We start from the raw sequence: 23,465 nt of genomic DNA on the forward strand, positions 1-23,465 counted from the left end.
TTGATAAAATGTTGGGAATGAAAAAGAAAACACAGAGTAGTAACTGACGTAGCAGAGCCCTGAAACTAAGTCCCAAGTCAACAGTGGGGAAAACCAAGAAGCCACTTAATTTATACCATGAAATCCTCAGAAGACTCGGAACTGTGGTGACCCCAAAAACTCTGGAAAAAGTGAAAGTGGAACTAAAAAGAGAAATTGGTTGAAAGTATGCTTAGAAACTTATAGATCCTTCAGATAACTATCCCCCAACTAAAAAGCCAAGCAACTCCCAAACTTCACCTCAAACAAGAATGGAGATTCATTCTCTGAAGAGAGAGATCAGGCACAACCGAGGGTGGGATTACTATATGGAAAATAGATAGAGTGAAAATTTATTAACCGAATGTTCAGAACACCAGTTTTCTTCCCAGAGTGCTGATGACCGGGCTTACTATCACCAGGCAGGAGAATAAAACACAATTCTGGGAAATATGACCAGCACAAGAAAAAAGATCTAAAAAGCCAATGTCTTTGGGGGTTCCCCAAACTAAGATTCCAGCCAGATCATTCCTCAGTGAAACCTATGAGGAATAAGAGTATTTACTCGTGTGGTAAGTAACGTTATCATCAGACATGTGAGCAAAGCTGGAATATGAAAGGTGGAGGCCAGAGAGACTACTAGAAAAAAAAAATACCAGGGAGAAAGCAGAGCAAGAGTGAAGAATACCTGACAAATATCCTGAATAACCTTAGAAAGAGAAGTCCATGCATAATGAAACAAAAAACGCTATAAAAAAGAACACTGAGGAAACAAAAAGGAGCTTTGGAAATGGCAGAAATGAGAAACTCAGTAACAGGATTTACAGATAAAGACAAGGGGTGCCTAGCAGGCTCAGTCGGTGGACATGTGACTCTTGATCTCGGGATTTTGAGTTGGAGCCCCACACTGGATGTAGCAATTGCTTAAAAATAAAATCTAGGGGCGCCTGAGTGGCTCAGCCCGTTAAGCGGTTGCCTTCAGCTCAGGTCATGATCCCAGGGTCCTGGGTTGAGCCCCGCATCAGGGTCCCTGCTCGGCAGGGCGTCTGCTTCTCCCTCTCCCGCTGCTTGTGCTCTCTTGTTTGTGCTCTCTCTCAAATAAATAAAATCTTAAAGAAAATAATAAAATCTAAATAAATAAGTAAATGCAAGATAAAAATAAAGATAAACTCCCAGGAAGCAGAATAAAAAGTCAAAGATATGAAAAATAAGAAGGGCGAAAAGATAAGAATAGTAGAAGAGCCAACATCCAAATAGTAAAATTTCAGAAAGAGAAAATGGAGAGAACCTCCTTTACCAAATAATTTAAGAATTTTCTCCAGAGCCCCGCATCGGGCTCTCTGCTCAGCCAAGAGCCTGCTTCTCCCTCTCCCACTCCCCCTGTGTTCCCTCTCGAGCTATCTCTCTCTCTCTGTGTCAAATAAATAAATAAAATCTTAAAAAAAAAAAAAAAAAAAAGAATTTCCTCCAGAGCTGAGGGGCACATGGGTGGTGCAGCTGGTTAAGCGTCAGACTCTTGGTTTCAGCTCAGGTCCTGGGAATGAGCCCTGTATCAGGCTCTGCACCCAGCTTGGAGTCGACTTGGGACACTCTCTTTCTCTCCCTCTGCCCCTCCCCACTGTGTTCTCTAAAAAAAAACAAATCAATCTTAAAAAAAAGGGGAGGTACCTGGGTGGCTCAGTTAGGTAAACGTCTGCCTTTGGCTCAGGTCATGATCCCAGGGTCCTGGGATCGAGCCCCGTGTCAGCTCCTTGCTCAGCGGGGAGCCTGCTTCTCCCTTTCCCTCTACCTGCTGCTCCCTCCGCTTGTGCGCTCTCTTGAGCGTGCTGTCAAATAAATCTTAAAAACAGAAAAAAATTTCCCCCAGAACTGAAAATTGGGTTTTTTGATTAAAATAACCTACCAAGTGTCTAATACGATTGATGTTAATGGATCCACACATCAAGAAACCTAATTATTACATTTCAGAACAGTAAGGGTAAGATCCTAAAAGCTCCTTGTAAAAACAAACCAGAAAACCTATACAAAAGATCTTCTCCCAGGATGGCATCAGAGCTTATAATAATACTCGAAGCTGAAGACAATGGAGCCATGACTTCAAAATTCTAAGGGAAAATAATTTCTGACCTAGAATTCTCATGAACCCCTTCTCATGATCCACCAAACAAAGGAATAAACCAGGAAAGTGAATGGACACAGGGGATTCTACCTGAGAGAGAAGCAAAGGAGATCCACGGAATGACTGAGAAATCAGTGTTCAAGACCTACAGAGGTATAGCAGGGCCAGAAACTGGTACACTAGCCTGGAGGTCAGAAGGCTCTGGGGAGAGAATCATTCAAGAAGATAAAAGTGGTAGAAAGAAAACCAGATCTATCTGAACCTAATTTATACAACTGGAAGAATTTGAGGATGAATCAATGAGACAGATATATACATAACAAACGTATATATATATGTACCTGTACATAAGTGGGGGTAAACATCAAAGAAATTAGCTAAGAGTTACAGATGGTTGCCTTTGAGGAGAGAAGGGCAATAGGGGGACTCCTGCTTCTTTGTAACAAGCCTCAAGGAGTTCTTTGACTATGCATGTATAACAGATAACAATAAAAAATTTTGCTTAAGCATGGAGGAAAAAGAAAAATGAGACAAACTTGACCTGTTTTACTTCCCATTTAGATGGGCCCACCTAACAAGCTGAACTCAGTCTCATCACTGAAGGATTCCATAAGCCAATTCTGCAGGCCAAGAATAGAGAAAGTGTATGGTTCTCTACCTTTCTGATCTCATGCCTCACCAATCATGCTACCAAGTCCTTATGTTCCTCAAAGAGAGACACCTTTTACCAAGGTCTGGTATATATAAATAGGTATTCTAACTGGTCACTTGTGGCATATATCATATTGCTCAAGGTGAACTCTTACTAGATAAAACCTAGGTATCCCCCTGAATAACCCGGATTCTCCCACAAGCAGCAGAAGCAATGTGAGAAAGGAGTGAAATTCATAGCTAACATCTCAGAAGGTTAATGAGGTTAGGCCCTAAAGGTCACTGAAAGTACAAAGGCTCAAGGTTTTGAAAACCACCAATGTGAATCTGACCAACAAGACCCACAGCCCAAATGAACTTAGAGAAACAGTCACCTGATTTGACATCAAACACACTGATGTAGTCTATGGAGCCAGCTGCAACGTGGGTACCGGAGGGATGCCAGCTGAGACTCAGGATGCGACCTTGGGAGTTGCACAACAAAAAAGAAAGGGACATACACATAAATATACAGTAAGAGGTAACTGAGTTCTCCTTTGACAATTACCTACAGGGCTAGTGTTCTACAATCTTAGCTCTCATCTACTGCATGCTGGTGAAGAACCGTTTTATAACAGATGAGGAACAACTCTGCCTTGGAACCCATAATGAAGTACTTAATATTACTTTAATAATGCAGAAATGGTCGACAGGAGTGTAAAGAAACACAACTTTTTGTGGGTGATCTGTTACTAACCTAACAAAATTTAAATGTGCATATTTGGCTCAGCAATTGCACTGGGAATTAAACAAGGAGAAATACTTGCAGGAGTGTTCCAAACTATGTATACTGGAATATGCATTGCTGCTCTGACTGTAGTAGTAAAAAAAAAATCAATACCCATCAATAGGAGTTTGGTTAAATAAATTATGGAACACCATAAAATGGAACGCCATGCAGACTGGCATGACTGACATGGAAGGATATCTGTGATACACCAAGTGAAAAAACAAGCACAAGAACTCCTGTGTATCTGTTTATATGAATATACAAAAATGCCTAGATTAGTTCCAAAATGTTGCTTACTAAGCGGAAGAGATACTTATTTTCTCTTTACACTTGGCTAAACACACAGATTTTGAATAAGCATTGTATTACCTTTGTAATTAAAAAAGAACACCCAAGGGGCACCTGTGTGGCTCAGTTGGTTCAGAGTCAGACTCTTGATTTTTGGCTCAGGTCATGATCTCGGGGTCATGAGATCAAGCTCTGTGTCAGGAGTCTGCTTGAGATCCTCTCTCTCCGTTTCCCTCTGCCCTGCCTCTGCTCGGGCGCTCTCTCTCTAATAATTAAAAACAAAAGAACAGGGGCGCCTGGGTGGCTCAGTTGTTAAGCATCTGCCTTCGGCTCAGGTCATGATCCCAGGGTCCTGAGATCGAGTCCCAAGTTGGGCTCCCTGCTCAACGGGAGGCCTACTTCTGCCACTCCCCCTGCTTGTGTCCTCTCTCGCTGTGTCTCTCTCTGTCAAATAAATAAAATCTTTAAAAAAAATAAAAATAAACAAACAAAAAACCCCAAAAAACACCCAAGCCTGGCTGCCTCAATTGGTAGAGCATGCGACTCCTGACCTCGGGGTTATGTTTGAGCCCTGTGATAGGTGTGGAGATTACTTAAAGTCTTTATAGGGCGCCTGGGTGGCTCAGTCAGTTAAGCGTCTGCCTTTGGCTCAGGTCATGATCCCAGGGCCCCGGCACTGAGCCCCACATCGGGATCCCTGCTCGGTGGGGAGCCTGCTTCTCCCTCTCCCACTCCCCCTTCTTATGCTCACTCTCTGTCAAAATAAATAAATAAAATCTTAAAAAAATAAAATCTTTATAAATCAATCAATCAATCAAAAGGAATCTAAATAGCAGACAATAAATATTACTGATGGACACAATACAGGGGACAGGTACTGTTTTTTAGAAGGATCAGCAAGCTATGGCCCAAAGCACGAATCAGGCCCACCAAATGTTTTCATAAATAAAGTTTTACCAAAGCAGAGCCATACCCATTTGTTTAAGTATTATCAATGGCTATTTTTATGTGACAAGAGAGTTGATAGAGCATAAACCTAAAATATTTACTACCTGCTATCCTTACAGAAAAAGTTTGCCAACCCCCTGCTCCAGAAGTCAGTGTCAACTGGTCCAGGTGGGACGGGGCAATTGTTTAAAAATTCTAGTTTTAAGACTTTATGCACAACATTAAAACTTCAAAAAAAAAGTAAGTGAAAACTAACAAAGTGACTTACACAGAAACACTAGCTTTCCTATTTTGGATTTCATGTTTTCTATAATACTGAAGCAGGCAATCACAACTATGCTACAGGATAAAGAAAGCCTGAGTGAGGGATGGCTTCGAGCATATACCCTATACGTAGGTAAAGTCAGCATGTAGATAAACTAGTACTTGGACGCATGGAAACATAGCCTATCCCCAGAGGCACAGAAACATAATTTCTTGTTAAGGCTACTCACTGCCCCACCAAAAATAACCCTTACTTTTCTGCCGATCAAAATTTCTTTCAAACTGGATTTTGTCTGGGGTGATTTGAAATAGCTTCACAGATCCGTCTTCACAGCCAACCTATTAGAGAAAGAGACTCAGAAAATAGAGAAAACAAGCATTTTGTATAACTAAATATATGTTTCTACAAATATAAACATTTCTTCCCTAAAACTGTCACTTGCTGTGAAAAAGAAAAATACTATGTGAGAGAAGAAAAAACTTACTGGTACCAAGACACTGAGAGTGTATTCTTGGCAGCCTTCAAGTCCTAGCTAGAAAACAGGCTAATCAGTGGCCCAATTCCTGTACAGGACATGGAAAAGAAGTAGGATTTCACAGCACATATCTTCTAGAGACCCATGGCCTAAATAAAATACCCATTAACTATACAACCTAAATGGAGACATGTCAAGATGTTGTATAAATTAGTGCAAATCAAACAAGAATCATAGAATCCCAGAAAATGAAGTATCTGGAAGCACCAATTTTAACGATAACAAGTATGGGGGGGGGGGCTGTCTTCTCAGTCTGCACTCAAACAATTTTTGAGAAACACTGTGGTAAAACATAGTTCCATAAGTTAACCTGTGGAAGGACCTCCCATAACTTTTAACAGACATCAATGTGTTGTGAATCTACGAAAGGATTTCATGTTAACAAACCATATTCTAATGATATTTACCATAAAACATAAAGCACAATACAACAAAAAAGAGTCCACATCTCCCAATTCTAAAGTACAGTTTGAGAAATGCTAAACCAAAATAAGCCTCTCATTTCATAAATGAATAAATGAGGTCCAAAGTAGCAGCAGAGAGGATGCAAAAGGACAAGGGTTTTTTTTTAAGTTTTTTTTTTTTTTTTGAAAGAGAGAGAGAGAGTACAAGGAGGGGGGACGGCAGGCAGAGGCAGAGGGAGAGGGAGAAGCAGGCTCCCCGCTCAGCAGGGAACCCAATGTGGGGCTCGATCCCAGGACCCCGGGATCATGACCCGAGCCGAAGGCAGACACCTAACCATCTGAGCCACCTAGGCGCCCCAAGACAAGTGATTTTTAATCCCCTATATCAACTCCAATCTTTTATTGGGGTTGCTGGAATGTACCTCAGATTGGAGTTGCTACACGTCATAATATAACTTTACCCTCCTGTGAACACAGAGAAGAAACTTCACGTAAGCACAAGTGAAATCTTGCTTTAAATTACTAATAGTTGGGGTGCCTGGCTGGCTCAGTCGGTAGAGTGCGCGACTCTTGATCTCAGGGTCTTGAATTCAAGCCCCAGGTTGGGTATAGAGATTATTTAAAAGTGAAATCTTTAAATTACCAATACTTGCTTACTGACCAAAAGCTGAGAACCATGGGGACTGATAGCCATACTCCAAATGGGTCCTCCAAAGGCATCCACGGCATACTTGATGTTTAATGCCTGCAAATCATACTCGATAATTTCTCCATTGAGTCCAGCACTAAAGAGTCGCTGTCCTTTTGCCCAACACAGAGCTTCTGTAGCCCGAGATTCATGACCTGGAAAAAACTACAGAAACACAGTAGCTTGTCAACTCACCATGAATTAATCACCTAGCAGCAATGAGTGGTCACAGGTAACATGGTAAAAATTAAAACACTTCCCTAGAAATAACCAGTGTGGGGTTTTGTTCTACCAGAAGATCATGTTTATTAAGATTTTCATTTTTTAGATTCAAATTTTAGTCACCTACACAGTTGTGTTTCTTCTTTTTAATATTTTATTTATTTGAGAGACAGCGAGAGAGAGAGAGAGAACAGGAGCAGGGTAAGGGGCAGAGGGAGAAGCAGACTCCCTGCTGAGCAGGGAACCCGATGCAGGGCTGGATCCTGGGACTCCAGGATCATGACCTGAGCCAAAGGCAGATACCCAATCGACTGAGTCACCCAGATGCTCACAGTTGGTTTTGTTTCTCTTTCCAGGACTTGTTCTGCAAAACCTTTTCAGTAGAATAAAGTTTATATACAATCGTATTTGACATATAGTTTAAAAAAAATAAATATAACTATCTTGATTGGGTGATGGTTTCAAAGGCTTATACATGTCAAAGTTATCAACGTATAGACTTTTAGATTTTATTTATGGGGCTCCTGGGTGGCTCAGTCGTTAAGCATCTGCTTCGGCTCAGGTCATGATCCCAGCGTCCTGGGATGGAGCCCCGCAACAGGCTCCCATCTAGCACTGCTTCTCCCTCACCCACTCCCCCGGCTTGTGTTCCCTCTCTTGCTGTGCCTCTCTCTGTCAAATAAATAAATTCTTAAAAAAAAAAAAAAAAAAAGATTTTATTTATTTCAGAGAAAGAGACAGAGAGAGAACACGAGCCAGGGGAAGAAGAAAGGGAGAGGGAGAAGCAAACTCCCCACTGAGCAGGGAGCCCAATGTGGGGCTCGATCCTGGGACTCCGGGATCATGACTTCAGCCAAGGCAGACTCTTGACCAACTGAGCCACCCAGGCACCCCAATGTATATACTTAAATAAATGCTGTTTATAGTGTCAATTTTACCATTAAAATTAAAAAAATAAAATAAATGGAGGTGCCTGGCTGGCTCAGTCAGAAGAGCATATGACTCTTGATCTCAGGGTCATGAGTTTGAGCCCCACATTGGATGGGTGTAGAGATAACTAAATTAAAAAAAAAAAGAATAAACTTAAACATTTTAAAAATAATAATGCAGCTCAATCCAGCGTTTCATTCAAGTCTCAGATTTCTAAGTGCCTTCTCAACACTTACAAAAGTATTCATACATATCAAGGCATTTTATTCTTATATCTGCTCAGCATGAAAGGGACTGAGTGGGTACAATTTTTCCTCTCTTAACTTGAAATGACACAAGTACTTGTGGGTTAAGCAGCTTGCCCAAAGTGCCAAAGTCAAATGTGAAGAGAACATTTTAATTTTCGGGACACCTGGGTGGCTCAGTCTGTTAAGTGTCTGTCCGCCTCTGGCTCAGGTCATGATACCAGGGTCCTGGGATTGAGCCCTGCTCGGCAGGGAGCCTACTTCTCTCACTCCCTCTGCTACTCCCCTGCTTGCGTGTGCACTCGCTCTCTCTCTCAAATAAATACATAAAATCTTAAAAAGAAAAGAAAGAACATTTTCATTCCTATTCCTAGTCCCTACTCTTGCTCTGAGAATGATTAACAATAGTAGGGAAGGGACTATGGAGAAAGCGAAAGACTAGATTAAATTAATTATTGTTGAGAAAAGAAGAGATGAGAGAAAAAAATGAGATACTAAGTAAAGAATGGTTGAACTACTCATTAAACAATTATTAATTCAGGAGTGGCTCTGTACTAGGCACTTGCTAAATGCTGGGAATACAGTCATCAATATCAGTGACATGGTCCCTTCATAAAATTTGAAATTCAGTGGGGAAGAAAAACATTAAACAAACATACGAACTCTTATAATTTTAATCATCATAAATGACAAGAGATATCACAGAGTGCAACAAGCATGTACCATAGGACGTTTTTCATCCTTTCCAGGATTCCTAAACTCACATCTTTAGAGTAAAGCAACTCTCCACTAAGATTTTATGTCTGTGCTTAGCTTTATCATAAAATTTGCCTACTGTTTGGAAACTGTATACTCCTATTTCCCCCACTGGACACTGAGCTCCTTCAAGGTAGGGCTTCTGACACTTGTCATAATGCCTAACATTTGCCACACACTCATTTAGAAACAACTGCAGGGTGCCTAAATTCCAAGTACTAGGCTGCTGGGCACTGAATTCATTCATTTATCCAGCTATCCATTCACAGGCATCCATTCACTGCCTAGACGCATAACACAATAAATGTGAAATGAATTATTTTGTTGCACCTGAAATCAGTAATCAGTGCCTTTGAAAAATAACCTGCCGTAACAGCCCTCTGCATACACCCAAACAGTATTTTCCTCGTTTACTCCCAAATATAGGCATTTAAGTCTACATTCTCTCAGACAGATGAACTTAGAAATTCATCTTCCTACAATCATGTCACCAGAAAGTTTGATACTAAGATGTTTCATCGTTTTTTCTGAATTAACAATGAAATGGGTACTGACAACCCCAGCAGGAAATGACACCTTACCAAAGTTGCAGCAGTGCAGAGACTGATATAAAGCAATGGTCTTGACAGTTTCCCTTTTTGTTGTGTCCAAAAGATCCAGCAAACCTCAGTTTCCAAATGACAGTGAGCCACCACAACTCCTAGGTAGAATCTTTCTGACATTACACAGATCAAAACTCTGAGCTCAGACAAGAGACTGCATATTTACTACACAAATTACATAGTTCTAAACAACTCGGGAGAGTCACTCTCTTTTGATCTCTTTGAATATAAAAGACATACAAGATGTAGAATTGAACTTAAGAAAATTAACTCAGCAACACGGAATCAGGCTTCCAAATGACTTACTTTTTCCTGAAAGTAGTTTGCTGACAAGTTATAAATTTCCACAGTGCCATCTGTTCGAGAAACAGCCAATCTGTTTGACTGGTTATTGTAAGCCACACAGCGGATCCCTGATGGAACATAATTAAAGAAACGTACTCGATGGACCTTAAATTCACCCATTCCTGGGGGAGGGGAAAAAGAGTCATTATTGTTAAACGTTAACAGCAGCATGTCACGTGTATTATTTCTTATCACTGTCCTGGATGGAAGAGCCCAACTGTATCTCACTGAGGTTCACTTCTAAATACCTAACCAATGATGCTTTCACACCCCACACAAGAATCTACAAAACCATCGCCAGAAGCACAGGATGCTTCAGCTAAAAACGAAAAGATCAACATATAGAGCATGTCCCAGACTCCTAACAATCCTGCCAATTACCTGAGGAAAGTACTCTGGGAAAGAAGGGTGACATAAGACTGAACATAACCTCGTTCTCTAATTGAGAGTGTGCACCTAAAGGAAGGGAGGCACATCGTGCTGACCAGTTCTATCAGAGGCAGAAGCTAAGGTACTCCTTTCTAATTTGTGTGTGAGGTTTTGGGGGCTGGGGGGGGGGGAGAGGGGTGAAGAGAAGCGTAAACACCACTAACACTCTGAAGAAGCCAGAAATATTGACAGCCTAAATCAGTCTCTCAAAGTCAAGTCCACAGAACTCCTGCATCAAAATCATCTGGAAAAAATGGTTTTTAAAAATACAGGATTCTGGGGCGCCTGGGTGGCTCAGTGGTTAAGCATCTGCCTTCAGCTCAGGTCATGATCCCAGGGTTCTGGGATCGACCCCGCATCGGGCTCCCTGCTCGGCGGGAAGCCTGCTTCTCCCTCTCCCACTCCCCCCTGCTTGTGTTCCCTCTCTCGCTGTGTCTCTCCGTCAAATAAATAAAATTAAAAAAAAAAAAAAAAAAACTAAAAAAAAAAAAAATACAGGCTTCTGGGACACCTGGGTGGCTCAGTCGGTTAAGCGTCTGCCTTTGGCTCAGGTCATGATCCCAGGCTCCTGGGATCGAGTCCCAAATCAGGCTCCTTGCTCAGTGGGGAGCCTGCTTCTCCCTCAGCCTGCTGTTCCCCCTGCTTGTGCTCTCTCTGACAAATCTTAAAAAGAAATAAAAAATAAATAAATAAAAATGCAGAAGGGGCGCCTGGGTGGCTCAGTTGGTTGGGCCGCTGCCTTGGGCTCAGGTCGTGTCCTGAGTCCCACGATCGAGTCCCACATCGGGCTCCCCGCTTTTCCCTCTGACCCTCCCCCCTGTCATGTTCTCTCTCTCCCTCAAATAAAGAAAAAAAATTAAAAATAAAATAAAATAAAAATGCAGAATTCTGGGTCCTACTCCACAGCTCCAGAATTCCAATCTCTTAGTTTGGAGGAGGATGGGGGTGGGGAAGGAAGACTAGGAATCTGCATTTTAGCGAACACTTCTCCCTAACTTTACAGCACGCTAAGTTTCCAAATTACAGACTCAAGCTAAGGTTAGGGAAGTGAGGCTGATGGGGCAGGCAGAACCAAGAACTCCTCACGGGAAGGAAGCGACGGGACTTAGTCTGGCATCTGTCAACTATCCCCTCCCCACCGCCGCAAACATACACACTCGGCGAAGAGAAGGGCCGACTCTGGTTTGCCCCTCACTGGTCTTCCTTCAAGGTTAGGAACCCACGGGCAGAACAGGCGCGTTCGGCCCGGCCCGGCCCGGCTAAGAGGGCATCTGAAGCGCGCGCTAGAACTCCGCCGCCCCTTCACTCTCCGGCAATCTACGGAGTAGCCCCCACCAGGCCGAGGCACAAGGGGAACTGCGAACTCCACCGGCGTCGGCCTCAGGCCGCACCCCACAACTCAAATTCCTTTCTCTCCCGCCAGCTTCCCACACCCATTCCCCAACTCACCTACGGATGGGGGCTCGCCTCTCTCTGCCGCGGCCCCACGTGCGCGCGCCCTCGCGTGCTCTGCCCCGGAAGTGCTTGCGGCGCAAAGCCGGAAGTGCGCAGGCAGTGCTCGCGGCGGCGGCGACGGCGGCGGGAGGTTCGGTTGTCGCCCGTTGGCCGCGCGGCGCCGCGCTCGGCGGCCGCCATTGCAGGTCAGGCCGCGGGCGGGGTGCGCGGGAGGCCGCGGGGAACGAGGGCTGAGCCGGGGATGGGGGCGAGGGTGCGAGGGAGCGGGAAGCTAGGGAGCTGGGGCCGGGTGGGGCGCTCGGCTCGAGGAGAAGAATGGCGAGCCGAGGGGCGGGGAGCGGCGGGAGGGGGAGGGGCGGCCGGGAAGGGGGAGGGGAGCGAGGAGAGCCGCGCAGAGGTGGGGGCGAACCCAGAGGGCCCCCCGGGGTGGGAGGGCCAGGAATTGTGGGGGGAAGGGAGCGGTGTATAGACGGAAGGCGGAGGGAAAGAAGGGAGCGAGTGGGGCGGAGCGAGAGAAGGGCGGAAAGGGTGGCCGAGCGCGGGCGGAGGACGGAGAAGGGGGCGGCGCGGGCCGGAACCTCGAGGTACGTGCGGGAAGGGGCTTTTCCCCGGGTGGGGAGGGAGTCCCGCATGAGAGGCTTGCGGGAGCGGGGTAGAACTGGAACCCGGGAAGTAGCGGGAATATCAGAAAGGGGACTTGGTGGGAGGGTTGGGGGTGTAGGACTGTGAGGTTTGTTCGAGGGGACATTTTAAGTCGCGGGGGGAAGCTGCTGGGAGAGATCATTGGGAGGATGGTTAGAAGGAAGAGTGATCCAGGTTCTTTTGTGGGCGGAGTGAGAGACTAAACAGTGGGGTGGGGTCGGGTCCTGGAGGAGCTAAGTACTTCAGATTGAAGAGGAAACAGGGAACGATTTGGAGAATGGGGGTGGTAGAAGAACAACGTTTAAAGAGTAATTTTTGGGAGGAGGGTGGACGGTTTGAGGGGTGTGGAGGAATGCAGTTTAAAGAATAGTTTCCTTGGGAGGTAGGAGGAAGGGTTAAATAGGTTGGTAGGAGGTCCCAGCGAAAGTCTGGGGGTGAATTGGAAGGGGGGTTGGGGAAGAGAGGGGAAGCGGATTGAGAAGTCCCAGAAAGTGGGCGGGACTAGACATAGGAAGTGTTTTGTAGCTCCCACTGAAGGGATGGGAGGGGGTCGGAGGAGAGGGTGGAGAAGATGGGATTCGGTGGGAGGAGAATCCAGGATAGTGTGAGACCTCCAGCAGGGCTAGAAAAGAGGGGCTTTGGGGAAGACAGGGGGTCATAGCAATAAGAGGAGGAAGGGCTGAGATGGGGCTGCAGAGTAGCAGAAGATGGAGAAAACTGGAGTAACTCAGATCGACTGAAGTCATCTTTTCCACCCATTGTCTACAAATACCAGTAATTGATTCCCCCCATCATGGGAATCCTAAAATGTGATGGGAAAGTACCACGTGTATGCATAGTATCCACACATGTTTTTGAACACACTCTTCATTAATGAAAAGTTTGGAAGCATTCATTTCCACCTACCCTCCATAGCCCCTTTTTGGAGGGGAGCAAGCTTCTCATTTGGAAACAGAATTTTAGTGTTTAATGACATAAGCCTGTCAGGAGACAAGATTTTCCTTTTGAAACTTAGACCATCCCCTTCAGTCACAAACCACAATAACACTGCTAATAAAAATAATCTGATTCATTTGTATATGAAAACTTCCTGAATTGTTCATTTGATGGAAAGGCACATAGAAGAATAGTTATCTTCAGAGAAAAGAGAAAAAAACCTTTCAGAACTTAATCCTTGAAGCAGTTTGGTGAACCTTGACTGTCATGTTTGAATTTTTCTTCCATTTATGTAAACTTGGTTTTACTCTGATAACCTGCTGCTTTTGTAGGAAAGTTTAGTCCACTATAAACATGAAAATAATTATATAGTATAGCATTTAGACATTCTGTTGAACATATACTAAGAAAATGCCACATTCCCTGCTGGTAATAAGTCGTTTGACCCTAAAGGCTTACCATGTTTTAGGCACTGTGCTGAGGACTTTCCGTTCATAACCTCATTAAGTTTTCACAACAGCCCTTTGGGATAGGTTCTTTCTTATACCCAGTTTATTGGTGAGGAAACTGAAACTTAGAAGGTTAGATTGTTAATCCCATGTCACACTTAGGATAAGTGACAGAATCCAGGTCTGATGACTTGAGTTCTCCCTGCATTCCTAAACAACCGTCCCTGGGACTGAATAAAAGCTCAGTAAATGCTAGGTGTTGGTCTTGCAATTTGAAAACCTTTTGTGTCACGTATTTAATTTTTTTAAATAAAAAATGAATTTTTATATTAAGAATTGTAAAGTTAAAGCCTTTATTCCCTATCTTAAAAAAATACAAGAAGAAAGGTTGTAATGAAAATTTATAAAGTACTGCTTAGCTCTAGTAAAATTTAATTATTTTTAGTCACCATTGAGTCCCCTTGTTTGGGTAAAAGCTGTATATGTTCTCTCTAATTGGATCCATACCACACTTCTGCCACATTGTATTTTGGAGGCAGTTACGATTATGAGGATCATTGCTCATTCATTCTGTTGTCTGTAAGACATTAGTAATCTGAACAATTTAACATTTAACAGTTTAGAAAATAAACTATAAGAGACTTAATTTTGTTGAAGATTAAAATGAATCCGTGACAAAGAATGTCCTCTGTTCTTTTGGCTTATTTTGCCTTATACTTAGTTTTCAATCTTGGAGGTGACATTGAGTAGATCCCTAAATTTCATCAATTGAATATGATAAAAAGGCTTGTTTTTGACTGCCTACCCCAGAGATGTAATAGGTACTTGGCTGGTAGTTGTGTAGGTTACTGATCTCTGTAAAACAATCAGAAGTTATACAGAAGTACTGTATTTGAGGATTTGTGGGAGAGGACTGCTGGAGAGGCCATATTGTGGAGGGGTTAAGTTCACATCCCACTTACTAGCTCTGTGACGAGTTACTTAACCTTTAGTTTCTCTAAGCACGTTTCCTCATCTGTAAAATGAGAATAAGAGTGCTTACGTCATTAAGGTTGTTCTCAAGATGAAACCAGAAAATCAGATAAGTCTCCACAGAAATTTAGCTATGGGAGAAATGAAGCTTTTTGTATTATAATGCTCTGCCTGGATTTTTCTTCTTAAATTGTGTTTGTACTCTGATTTTTTTTCCAGGTTTTAGTAATAACTTTAATAGTAACTAAACTCAAAGTAGAGGTAGAAGTCAAAGACAGTTAAATAAGGTATGTCCCAGATTGATACAGTTCCACTTAAATCTTTGAATTTTGAGTGGGGCTTCATTGTGGCTCTGGATTGGTTTTGAAATGCTGATTCTTTTGCTGTGCTGTAGTTTGTTCAGGGGTCTTAAAGTTATCAGACCACTGTCCTGAGAAGCAGTAGTGTGTTGACTTTACCTGGGACCCCCAGACTGTCTTCATGTCTTAGGATGATCTGGGGCAAGAAATTTCCACAAATTTTGAAGCCCCAGAAAAGACCTTTTATTTCTTTTAAATAGGAAAATATTGAGAGTTAATTAGAATATTTAAAGTACTTTAGAAGAAGTTTTCTTTAGAAAGCTAAACTTGAGGGGTGCCTGGGTGGCTCAGTCATTAAAGCATCAGGTCATGGTTCCAGGATCCTGGACTGGATCAAGCCCTCATTGGGCTGCCTGCTCCGAGGGAAGCCTGCTTCTCCCTCTCCCTCTGCCTGCCGCTCCCCTGGCTTGTGTTCCCTCTCCCTGCTTGTGTTCCCTTTCTCGCTGTGTCTCTCTCTGTCAAATAAATTCTTAAAAAAAAAAAAAAAAAAAATGAGTAAGTTAGGAATATAAAATTATATTGTTTAGTGATGTGAAGGCCTGGAAAAATTAAGCAGGAAAAAATTTCCTCCTTTTTTGAGATATGGGGGTGGGAGGAGCTGAAATAATTCATTTCAGGGGAAAGAGGTTCCCCCCCCACCACTTGGCCATCACTCCAGGCCCACACTAGTTGTGGCCTATGAGACTCCCCTCTGAAGTACAGTGAATTAAACATCTTTCAAAAAGTGACATTGCAGAAATTTTTCCTTGGCTCTACAGTTAAACATACTGTCAACTTAGAATTATTATTCTTAACCAAAGGCAAGTAAGTTGGTCCTCACCAAATCTCCAATGACTCCTTTTTAGTTTCATGATTTGATAGAGTGTATTTTTCAGGCTGTGTCTTCAAAGGTTTTTAATAAATCTGCAATTTCTGTACAAGCAGTATCTTAGAATAAGTATGTAGAAATTGTTCTACTTTAATGTTGGAATTAGTTGAGACTGAAGACTTAGGATTTGATTTTTTTTTTTTTTTAATGAAGATTGTATTTATTTGACAGAGCGAGACACAGCGAGAGAGGGAACACAAGCAGGAGGAGTGGGAAAGGGAGAAGCAGGCTTCCCGTTGAGCAGGGAGCCCGGTGCGAGGCTCTATCCCAGGACCCTGGGATCATGACCCGAGCCGAAGGCAGACGCTTAACTGACTGACCCACCCAGGGGCCCCTAGAATTTTTTTTGTTATACAGAAAATATTTTATCATAATGTTATATTTGTTATTACTAATAGGATTTGATTTGTATTATACTACTTCACCTCTTCGTTTTCTTACCACCTGCCTACTGTCAAGAGTATAGGGACAGATTGGGCTGCGTGTTATCAGATTCTTTAGTCAGCTTCACATTAAGTGAAATACACATTCCCTGTCATCTCCGTCAGGTGTGTCCTCAGTGAAGTACCCAGGTATACCTACTTACTCTGGCCCTGAGAATTCAAGTTGCCTAGGGTAGTTATCTCAAGGAGCAAGAAAAGGAATAATAAAATTCAGGCGATAGCCTATTTTAAGGCACTAAAGTAGATTTTTGAAGATTTATTTGAGAGCACTCATTCATGAGTGGGAGGGGCAGAGGAAGAGAGAGAATCTCAAGTAGACTCCACACTGAGCACGGAGCCAGCATGGGGCTCAGTCTCACAACCCTGAGATCATGACCTGAGCTGGCCATTTAACTGCAACACCCAGGCACCCCTAAAGCAGATTTTTAAAATTTGCTAAAGGAATGCCTTCTCTTCCGTTTCTCCCATGTACATAAATGTAGCCAGGCCAGTCCACAGGTTCCTATGAGTGGGTCTGAACTTCATTAGTGTTCACATCTGCAGCATCCCAGTAGGACTAGCACTACTTTTAACCAGCATGACTACGGACAGCAGCAGAATGGTGAAGCTGTAGGCCCCAGAATTTGTATTTTCAGGAGCATTGCTAGATGTTTGCCAGTATGGAGAGATCTACTGAGGCAGGGCCTCCTATATAAGTGGGTAAAGCTCTTCTGACCCAGCTATCAGGCATCTGTTTTCCTTTGCCCAGTTGGGCCACTGTTGTGAATTCCTGTTCTAAAAGGAAACTGTTCAGGAAATGTGGAATGCACTGAAAATATTTCTGCATCCCCCTAAAACAGTCCCATACGTACTCCTCTCAGATGTGTTTCCAGAGGCCTTAGAGATTGATTTCCTTCCCTGCCGTGGTCTTCCAGAACTTGTTTATCTGTATGAACACTTAATTGTTTCTCAGAAACTACCTATGTATTATTATAGCCATCAAGAAACATATAGTGCATTATCAGTCATCAAAAGCTTAGTTATAAGAACCCTTTAATCTATATGCATTTATTAAACTTTAGAAACTTTCCAACTTCAGTTTCTAGTTATTGAGGTTTGTTTTTTTTTAAAGATTTTATTTATTTATAAGACAGAGAGAGACACAGTGAGAGAGAGAACACAAGCAGGGGAAGTGGGAGAGGGAGAAGCAGGCTTCCCGCCAAACAGGGAGCCTGATGCAGGTCTCAGTCCCAGGACCTGGAGATCATGACCTGAGCCGAAGGCAGACGCTTAACGACTGAGCCACCCAGGCGCCCCTATTGAGGTTTTTTTGATTCATGGGTGAAATACACCTATCACTCTCTAAATTATAGTCAAAATTACAGTGTGGGAATACCGATTTGCTTTTTCCATTTTCTAAAAAAATAACTGTCTTTAAAGCACTTCTGCATATATGTGGTCTTCACAGTAGTGTGATGAGTCCGATAATCTAGGTGTTAGCCCCATGGTCATTAAGTGACTTGTGTATGATGACACAGTGAAAAGTTCTACACTTACAGGCTGGAACCTGACTTTAAGTCTTCCAGTTTTAAATTGTAATCCTTTCTTCAAGAAACCTTAGAAGAATTTTAAAGGTGCTTTTGGTTGTTCAGTTGATGGTGGTGTAGGGCCTCCTTAGCCTGTCAGAAGACCTTTGCCCTTGAGCCTCGTGTATTTGTTCTCAAGCAGCACCACAACTGGTGCTGCTGCAGAAGGTCTGACTTACAGATGCCTTCTGGACCCCCTGTTGCCCTTCTGACCGTGTCTGCAGTGCCTGCCTGATGCTTTGATGTCTTTCATTCTCACTAGTACTTGGTTTTTTCCTTTGGGAACGTATTGATTTTGAGTATAGATAAAGACAGGTGGCCTGGGTTCTAAAGCGTGTACAGAATCTGATTCATAGTAAAAATTCAGTAAGTATTAGCTACTGTTTATATTTGAATTTGAAGACCAGTGAATTGACTGACCTCATGTTCCCAAAGTATGTTTGGTGCTCAAGAATAGAGAAGTTCTGCCATCCTATAAGGCTCTTGGCAATATACTTTTCCCTGGAGATCCAAAATGAAGGTTAATGTATCAGTGAAGAAACCTGTTTAACTTTTTAATCCAATGTTTACTAAGCTTGAGCACAATTACACCTATTAACATACAGTGTACTACAGTTGGTAAACACTGGACTAATAACTTTCCACTGAGTTCCATCGATTTATTGGAAAGACTTAAACAGAACGTGTAGTTTAGATCCCCCAACCCCTCAGTCCCCCGTGAATCTATCTTTCCTAGAAAGACAAGTGAAGCCAGTTGTCTCGCAAAAAATACTCAACTTTAACCCATTCTTTTAGAGTACTGCAAACTTGCCACCAGGTGGTACTGTTGCATAAAATGAAAGTGTCATAAAATAAGATTGAGTGTCAGGGTATACCTCAAAGATGGTCAACGCATATAATGAGAATCATGTTAGATACCATGTAGCATTCACCGAAGTTGCCTGAAGGACTTTTTCGTTTCTTGGCTTTTGTTAAAGGAGGTCCTTTGAACCTTGAAATATAACCAGAGTGTTAGACTTGGGAAGTTCATATTTTATATCACCAAAGGGAAAAGTAAAATCTAAATGAATTATTTAGTTTTTTTAGAAATATGCAGAATAGGAAATAGAACATTCTTGAGAAAGGCAAGTTAGCATAGTGGTCAGCAGTGTGGGCTATAGTGTATGTTCTGGGTTCAAATTCTGGCTCGTTGACTAGTAAGTACATGACCTTATCTACTAACTTTCCATACCATTATTGACCATTGGTGATCTTAAGCAATGTTGAACATACAGTGTCAATTCAAAAATATTTACAGCTTATAGCATTATTAGGGGAATGAAAGAAAATCTGTCTAAAGTACTTAGAAAAAGGCCTCACACACAGTACATGATAAATATTAGCTATCATTATTATTCTAAATTTTTTTTTCCTCTACAGCTTATTTTCAGTTGCTTTTTAAAGACGGAAAGCTCATGGTGCAAATTGTTATTTCCAGGTAAGTACATTTTGAGACTTTTTTGTTTAGCTTGAACGATTAGGGTTGTATACGTTTGAAATTTTCCTGGAAGAATCAGGGTCCTCAGGTGCATCTTGCACACATCCTTGCATTTCATCTGTAGTTCAGTGCCTAGCACTGCCTAATTTTCCAAGAACTTGTGCTCAACAGAGTTCCTTTGGGCCTTGAATGGTGGTGTAGGACACTATTCATCCTTCACCCCTCAAAAATATTGTAACCGCCAGCCCTTTGCTTGCAGTACTGGGGCTGGAGGCCTGGCAGAATGGGTGCTGATGGAGCTACAGGGGGAGATCGAGGCTCGCTACAGCACTGGATTAGCTGGAAACCTCCTGGGAGACCTACATTACACCACTGAGGTGAGGGGACTTTTCTTTCCCTGCCTAATGCCTCAGGAAAGCAAGCTACACCAAGGTGGTGCTCCCAGGACCCAGAGTGAGGACTGCCCTCAGGTTTGTTATTCGAGGTCTAGCTAATCTAAGCTATCTGCTTGTTCTCCCCCGACCCCTGCAGTAGCAGGGAAATTTAGCTTTGGGGAATCTGGAAAATCACAGTTCTGAAAAGTGGGAATTCTCTTACCTGGGGCTACAAAGAGTAAAAAGGGCACGAGGGTGGTTGTCTGGTGTGGCTCTTCAGCAGTAGTAGAGCCATACCAGGGACTGGAGGTGCCAGCATTGCTCGCCAGGAGCAGCTCTAGAAGGCACCTGAGTGTTATGACCTTGCCCTGAACCTCAGGCATTTCATTCTTGTTCTGCCGAAGGGAATCCCTGTGCTGATCGTGGGGCATCATATCCTGTATGGAAAAATCATCCATCTGGAGAAACCTTTTGCCGTTCTTGTCAAACACACTCCTGGGGAGCAGGACTGTGATGAACTTGGCTGCAAGACTGGCACCCGGTACCTGGTGACAGCACTCATCAAAAACAAGATCCTTTTCAAAACTCGCCCCAAGCCCATTATCACCAACGTCCCCAAGAAAGTATGAAAGAACCCCGGATTTTCCCTAGAGAGCGGCCAACTCCTTGGACTCGTGCTCAGTTGCCACCTCGAGGACGGCTCGACGGTTCCCTGGGACCACAGGGGGGTCCTGTTTTGAACACAGGCCACCCGCTAGGCATGAATTCTGATCCCTTCCTCATGGCATCCGGTTCTCTTGGTGGAAATCTGGCCCCATTTCCAAGGAACCCATCGCCTTTTCCAACTTCATCAGGCTCATTGGCTTCAAATCCAGCACCTTTCCCTGCTGGTGCTCGTGACCCAGGCATGGCTTCTTTTCCAAGAGGGATGAATCCCACTGGTGCAGGTGCAGTTTCTTTCCCAAGGCCCAGTGGCCTTTTGGGCCCAGGCCCAGGGCCATCTCTAAACCCTAGGGCAGGGGCTCTTCCAGGTCCAGGGCCTCTGTCTAACCCAAGGTTAGGGGGTCTCCCAGGGCCGGGTCCTATGTCCAACCCAAGGTCAGGTGGTCTCCTGGGAACGGGTCCTGACCCCAGAAGTGGCGGCCCTATGGGCCCTGGGCCTGGGCCCAACCTGAGAGCAGGTGTCCTGTTGACTCCTGGGAATGGTCCTCCTAATCCTAGGCCCGTTGGCCTGGGACCAGGACCAAGTCCCAATCTGAGGTCAGGCTTTGTTGGTACAAACCCTGCCCCGAGGTCGGGTATGTTTCCAGGCCCAGGCCTTGGGCCCAGCCCAAGAGCAGGTGGCCTGGGCCCAGGCCTTGGACCCAACCCAAGGGCAGGTGGCCTGGGCCCAGGCCCTAATGTGGACAACAGAGCGGGTGGCCTCCTGGGCACAGGATCTGGTCTTAACTTAAGAATGGCTGGACCTCAAGGCTTAGATCTTGCCCCCATTCTAAGAGCAGCAGGTCTTTTAGGAGCAAATTCAGCTGCTTTCTCACAGGCTTCTGGAAACATGGGCACAAGCCCATCCTCTATGGCAAGAGTACCTGGCCCCATAGGCCCAAACTCCGGTCCTGGCTCTCGGGGAATTGGCCTTCCAGGGCCAAATCCATCCATGTCCAGGGCTCCTGGCCCCATAGGTCCTAATTCAGCTCATTTTTCAAGGCCAGCTGGGCCCATGGGGGTAAATGCGAATCCCTTTCCAAGGGGGACAGGTTCAGGGGGCCTGAATCCAGCTGCCTTCTCTCAGTCCTCTGGCACATTGGCTTCAAATCCATCTACCTTCCAGAGGTCTGCTGGCCTCCAGGGCTCAAGTCCAGCAATTTTCCCAAGAACCTCTGGGCCACTAGGTCCCAACCCAGCTAACTTCCCAAGGGCCAGTGGCTTGCAGGGTCCAAGTCCCGCTGCCTTCCCAAGGTCTACTGGCCCATTAGGCCCTGGTCAGGTTACTTTCCCCCGGTCAGCTCCTGGGCCCCTGGGCTCTTCTCCAGCAGGCTCTGTGGGTATCAACCCAGCTCCTTTTGCAAGGCCATCTGGGACCCTGGGTCTAAACCCAGCTTCCTTTCCAAGGATGAATGGCCCTGTAAGCAAGACTTTGGTCCCGTTTCCTAGAGTGGGGAGCCTCCCTGGCACAAACCCAGCTGCTTTCCCCAGACCAGGGGGTCCAATGGCTGCAATGTACCCAAATGGAATGTTACCCCCTTAAACACCGTTTTCTCTCCAGGACCACTTTGGTTTTTAGGCACCATGGTTCTGGGCAGGCGCTGTGTTACAAGTAAGGGTAGATGCGGAGCTACAGTCTGAAGTACATAGCTGGGGCTCAAGTTCAGATGAGCCATCTTTTTCCTTTGCTTTCTTGACTGAAGGTGAAATGTTTTATGTGGGAGATGGATAACGGCAGGTGAGAATGATCCTGACCTTGAGAGAAAGGATCTCCAGCCCTCCAGGAGCCTGCTGTGCTTTTGTCCCACAGCTTTCTGCCCCTTGTTTCTTACTAGTTTCTTGAATTGTTCATGTGGACTTTTCCTCAGGGATACATTGGCCTGCAGGTCCCAATTCACATGTAGTCCCCTGCTCACCACTGGAGAATCCGCTCACTGCTCTCTAGAAATACTGCGTTGGTGAACAGACTGTGCTTCAGCAGCTCTGACCTGGGCAGCTTGGACCTGGTCGTCCTCTACTGCCATACCTTTCCCTGGGGGCTTGAACACAGAACAGGGAGGTGGGCAACCACTTCAAGACCCACCAAATACAATTTCTGCTTGATTGACTGGGCCTGCAGCTTCCTTCTCCTGGGACTTTGAGGAGGCCAGAGTCAAGGCTCCACTGCTCATCTAACTTCTTCTCCACTAGTACTCCTGATCAAAGAACCTCAAAATTTAAACTGATGTGGATGGGAATTGGGGTGGGGGGTGGGGGGTGGGGGGGTGGGAGGGCTAAAGGGGAGATATCACTGTGCTTCGTTCAGCCTGATGTGAGAGGATGGTCGGTTTTTCTCCTGCTTGTATCTTTTCTTACCGTTTCTTTAATAAATGGGATGAGAGGGCTGCCGATGTCACTCCACTTCGTTACCTGTTCCCACAGGAAAGGAATTTTACCCACTGCTTTTCGTTGTTTCAGCTTGGCCACAATCCTACGTTATCTGCCAGGTAAAACGCGGTCACTCAAGCAGGAAGCAAGCGTTGACTTTTAACCTTAGCTAGGACTCATTCATCTGCCAGTGATTTCACCAGAGACCTTGCCCATCCTCAACAATAAAAAAAAAAGTTAAGCCACCAGAGGTTGTGCAGTTATCAATAAGGTGGGCCTGCTGTATGCCCCAGGTCCAGAGGCAGCTGTGACTACTTACCCTGTTTGAGTTCCACTGCCAACTATCTTGACAAAACTATTTCTACTCAAATACCTCTTTTGAAACTGGAATAAAACCAGTTTAAGTACAAGGAGGAAGTAGTTCAGAGATAACCAGCATTATGTGAGAATCTTTATTTTGACAAGTGTAGTATAAAATACTTGGCCTGAAAAGTAAAAAAAAAAAAAAAAAAAAGTAAAAATAAATATGTTTACAAATTACTGTAGAAAGAATACAAAAGGGTTTAAAATTCTCAATGAGGAAAACAACAAAATGTGTCCAGTTGTATAAAGGCTCTTCCCTTGCAAGAAACGGGGATAAAG

At 44.2% G+C, this 23,465-nt stretch overlaps 3 protein-coding genes across 5 annotated transcripts in view; 2 read left to right on the forward strand and 1 right to left on the reverse strand.

Moving 5' to 3' along the window:
- UTP4 (UTP4 small subunit processome component) overlaps window positions 1–11,796 on the reverse strand; it is a 34,961-nt gene extending 23,165 nt beyond the window's left edge. For 2 of the 3 annotated variants that reach the window (XM_064580804.1, XM_064580802.1), the window contains exons 1-5: window positions 11,664–11,796; window positions 9,747–9,907; window positions 6,659–6,850; window positions 5,312–5,396; window positions 3,163–3,252 (exon numbers count right to left, since the gene is read on the reverse strand). In XM_064580804.1, the coding sequence (XP_064436874.1) occupies window positions 3,163–3,252; window positions 5,312–5,396; window positions 6,659–6,850; window positions 9,747–9,905 (526 nt within the window). In that variant the 5' untranslated portion in view covers window positions 9,906–9,907; window positions 11,664–11,796. Of the gene's footprint in view, window positions 1–3,162; window positions 3,253–5,311; window positions 5,397–6,658; window positions 6,851–9,746; window positions 9,908–11,367; window positions 11,389–11,663 lie in introns of those variants that run through there. The other variant, XM_064580803.1, reaches the window with a different exon arrangement.
- CHTF8 (chromosome transmission fidelity factor 8) lies at window positions 11,778–22,839 on the forward strand. Its single transcript, XM_045890842.3, has 4 exons — window positions 11,778–11,854; window positions 19,323–19,380; window positions 19,640–19,757; window positions 20,159–22,839. The coding sequence occupies exons 2-4, from the start codon at window positions 19,358–19,360 to the stop codon at window positions 20,381–20,383; spliced, it is 366 nt and encodes a 121-aa protein (XP_045746798.1). The 5' UTR covers window positions 11,778–11,854; window positions 19,323–19,357; the 3' UTR covers window positions 20,384–22,839.
- Window positions 20,380–22,839, forward strand: DERPC (DERPC proline and glycine rich nuclear protein). Its single transcript, XM_045890841.3, has one exon. It carries the CDS (start codon window positions 20,380–20,382, stop codon window positions 21,997–21,999), a length of 1,620 nt encoding a protein of 539 aa, XP_045746797.1. The 3' UTR covers window positions 22,000–22,839.
- Window positions 22,840–23,465: the final 626 nt, after the last annotated feature.

The sequence above is a fragment of the Mirounga angustirostris genome, unplaced genomic scaffold (genome assembly GCF_029215605.1).
Source record: "Mirounga angustirostris isolate CCGP_5_RB_7025 unplaced genomic scaffold, mMirAng1.0.hap1 SCAF_16, whole genome shotgun sequence".
NCBI lineage: Eukaryota > Metazoa > Chordata > Mammalia > Carnivora > Phocidae > Mirounga > Mirounga angustirostris.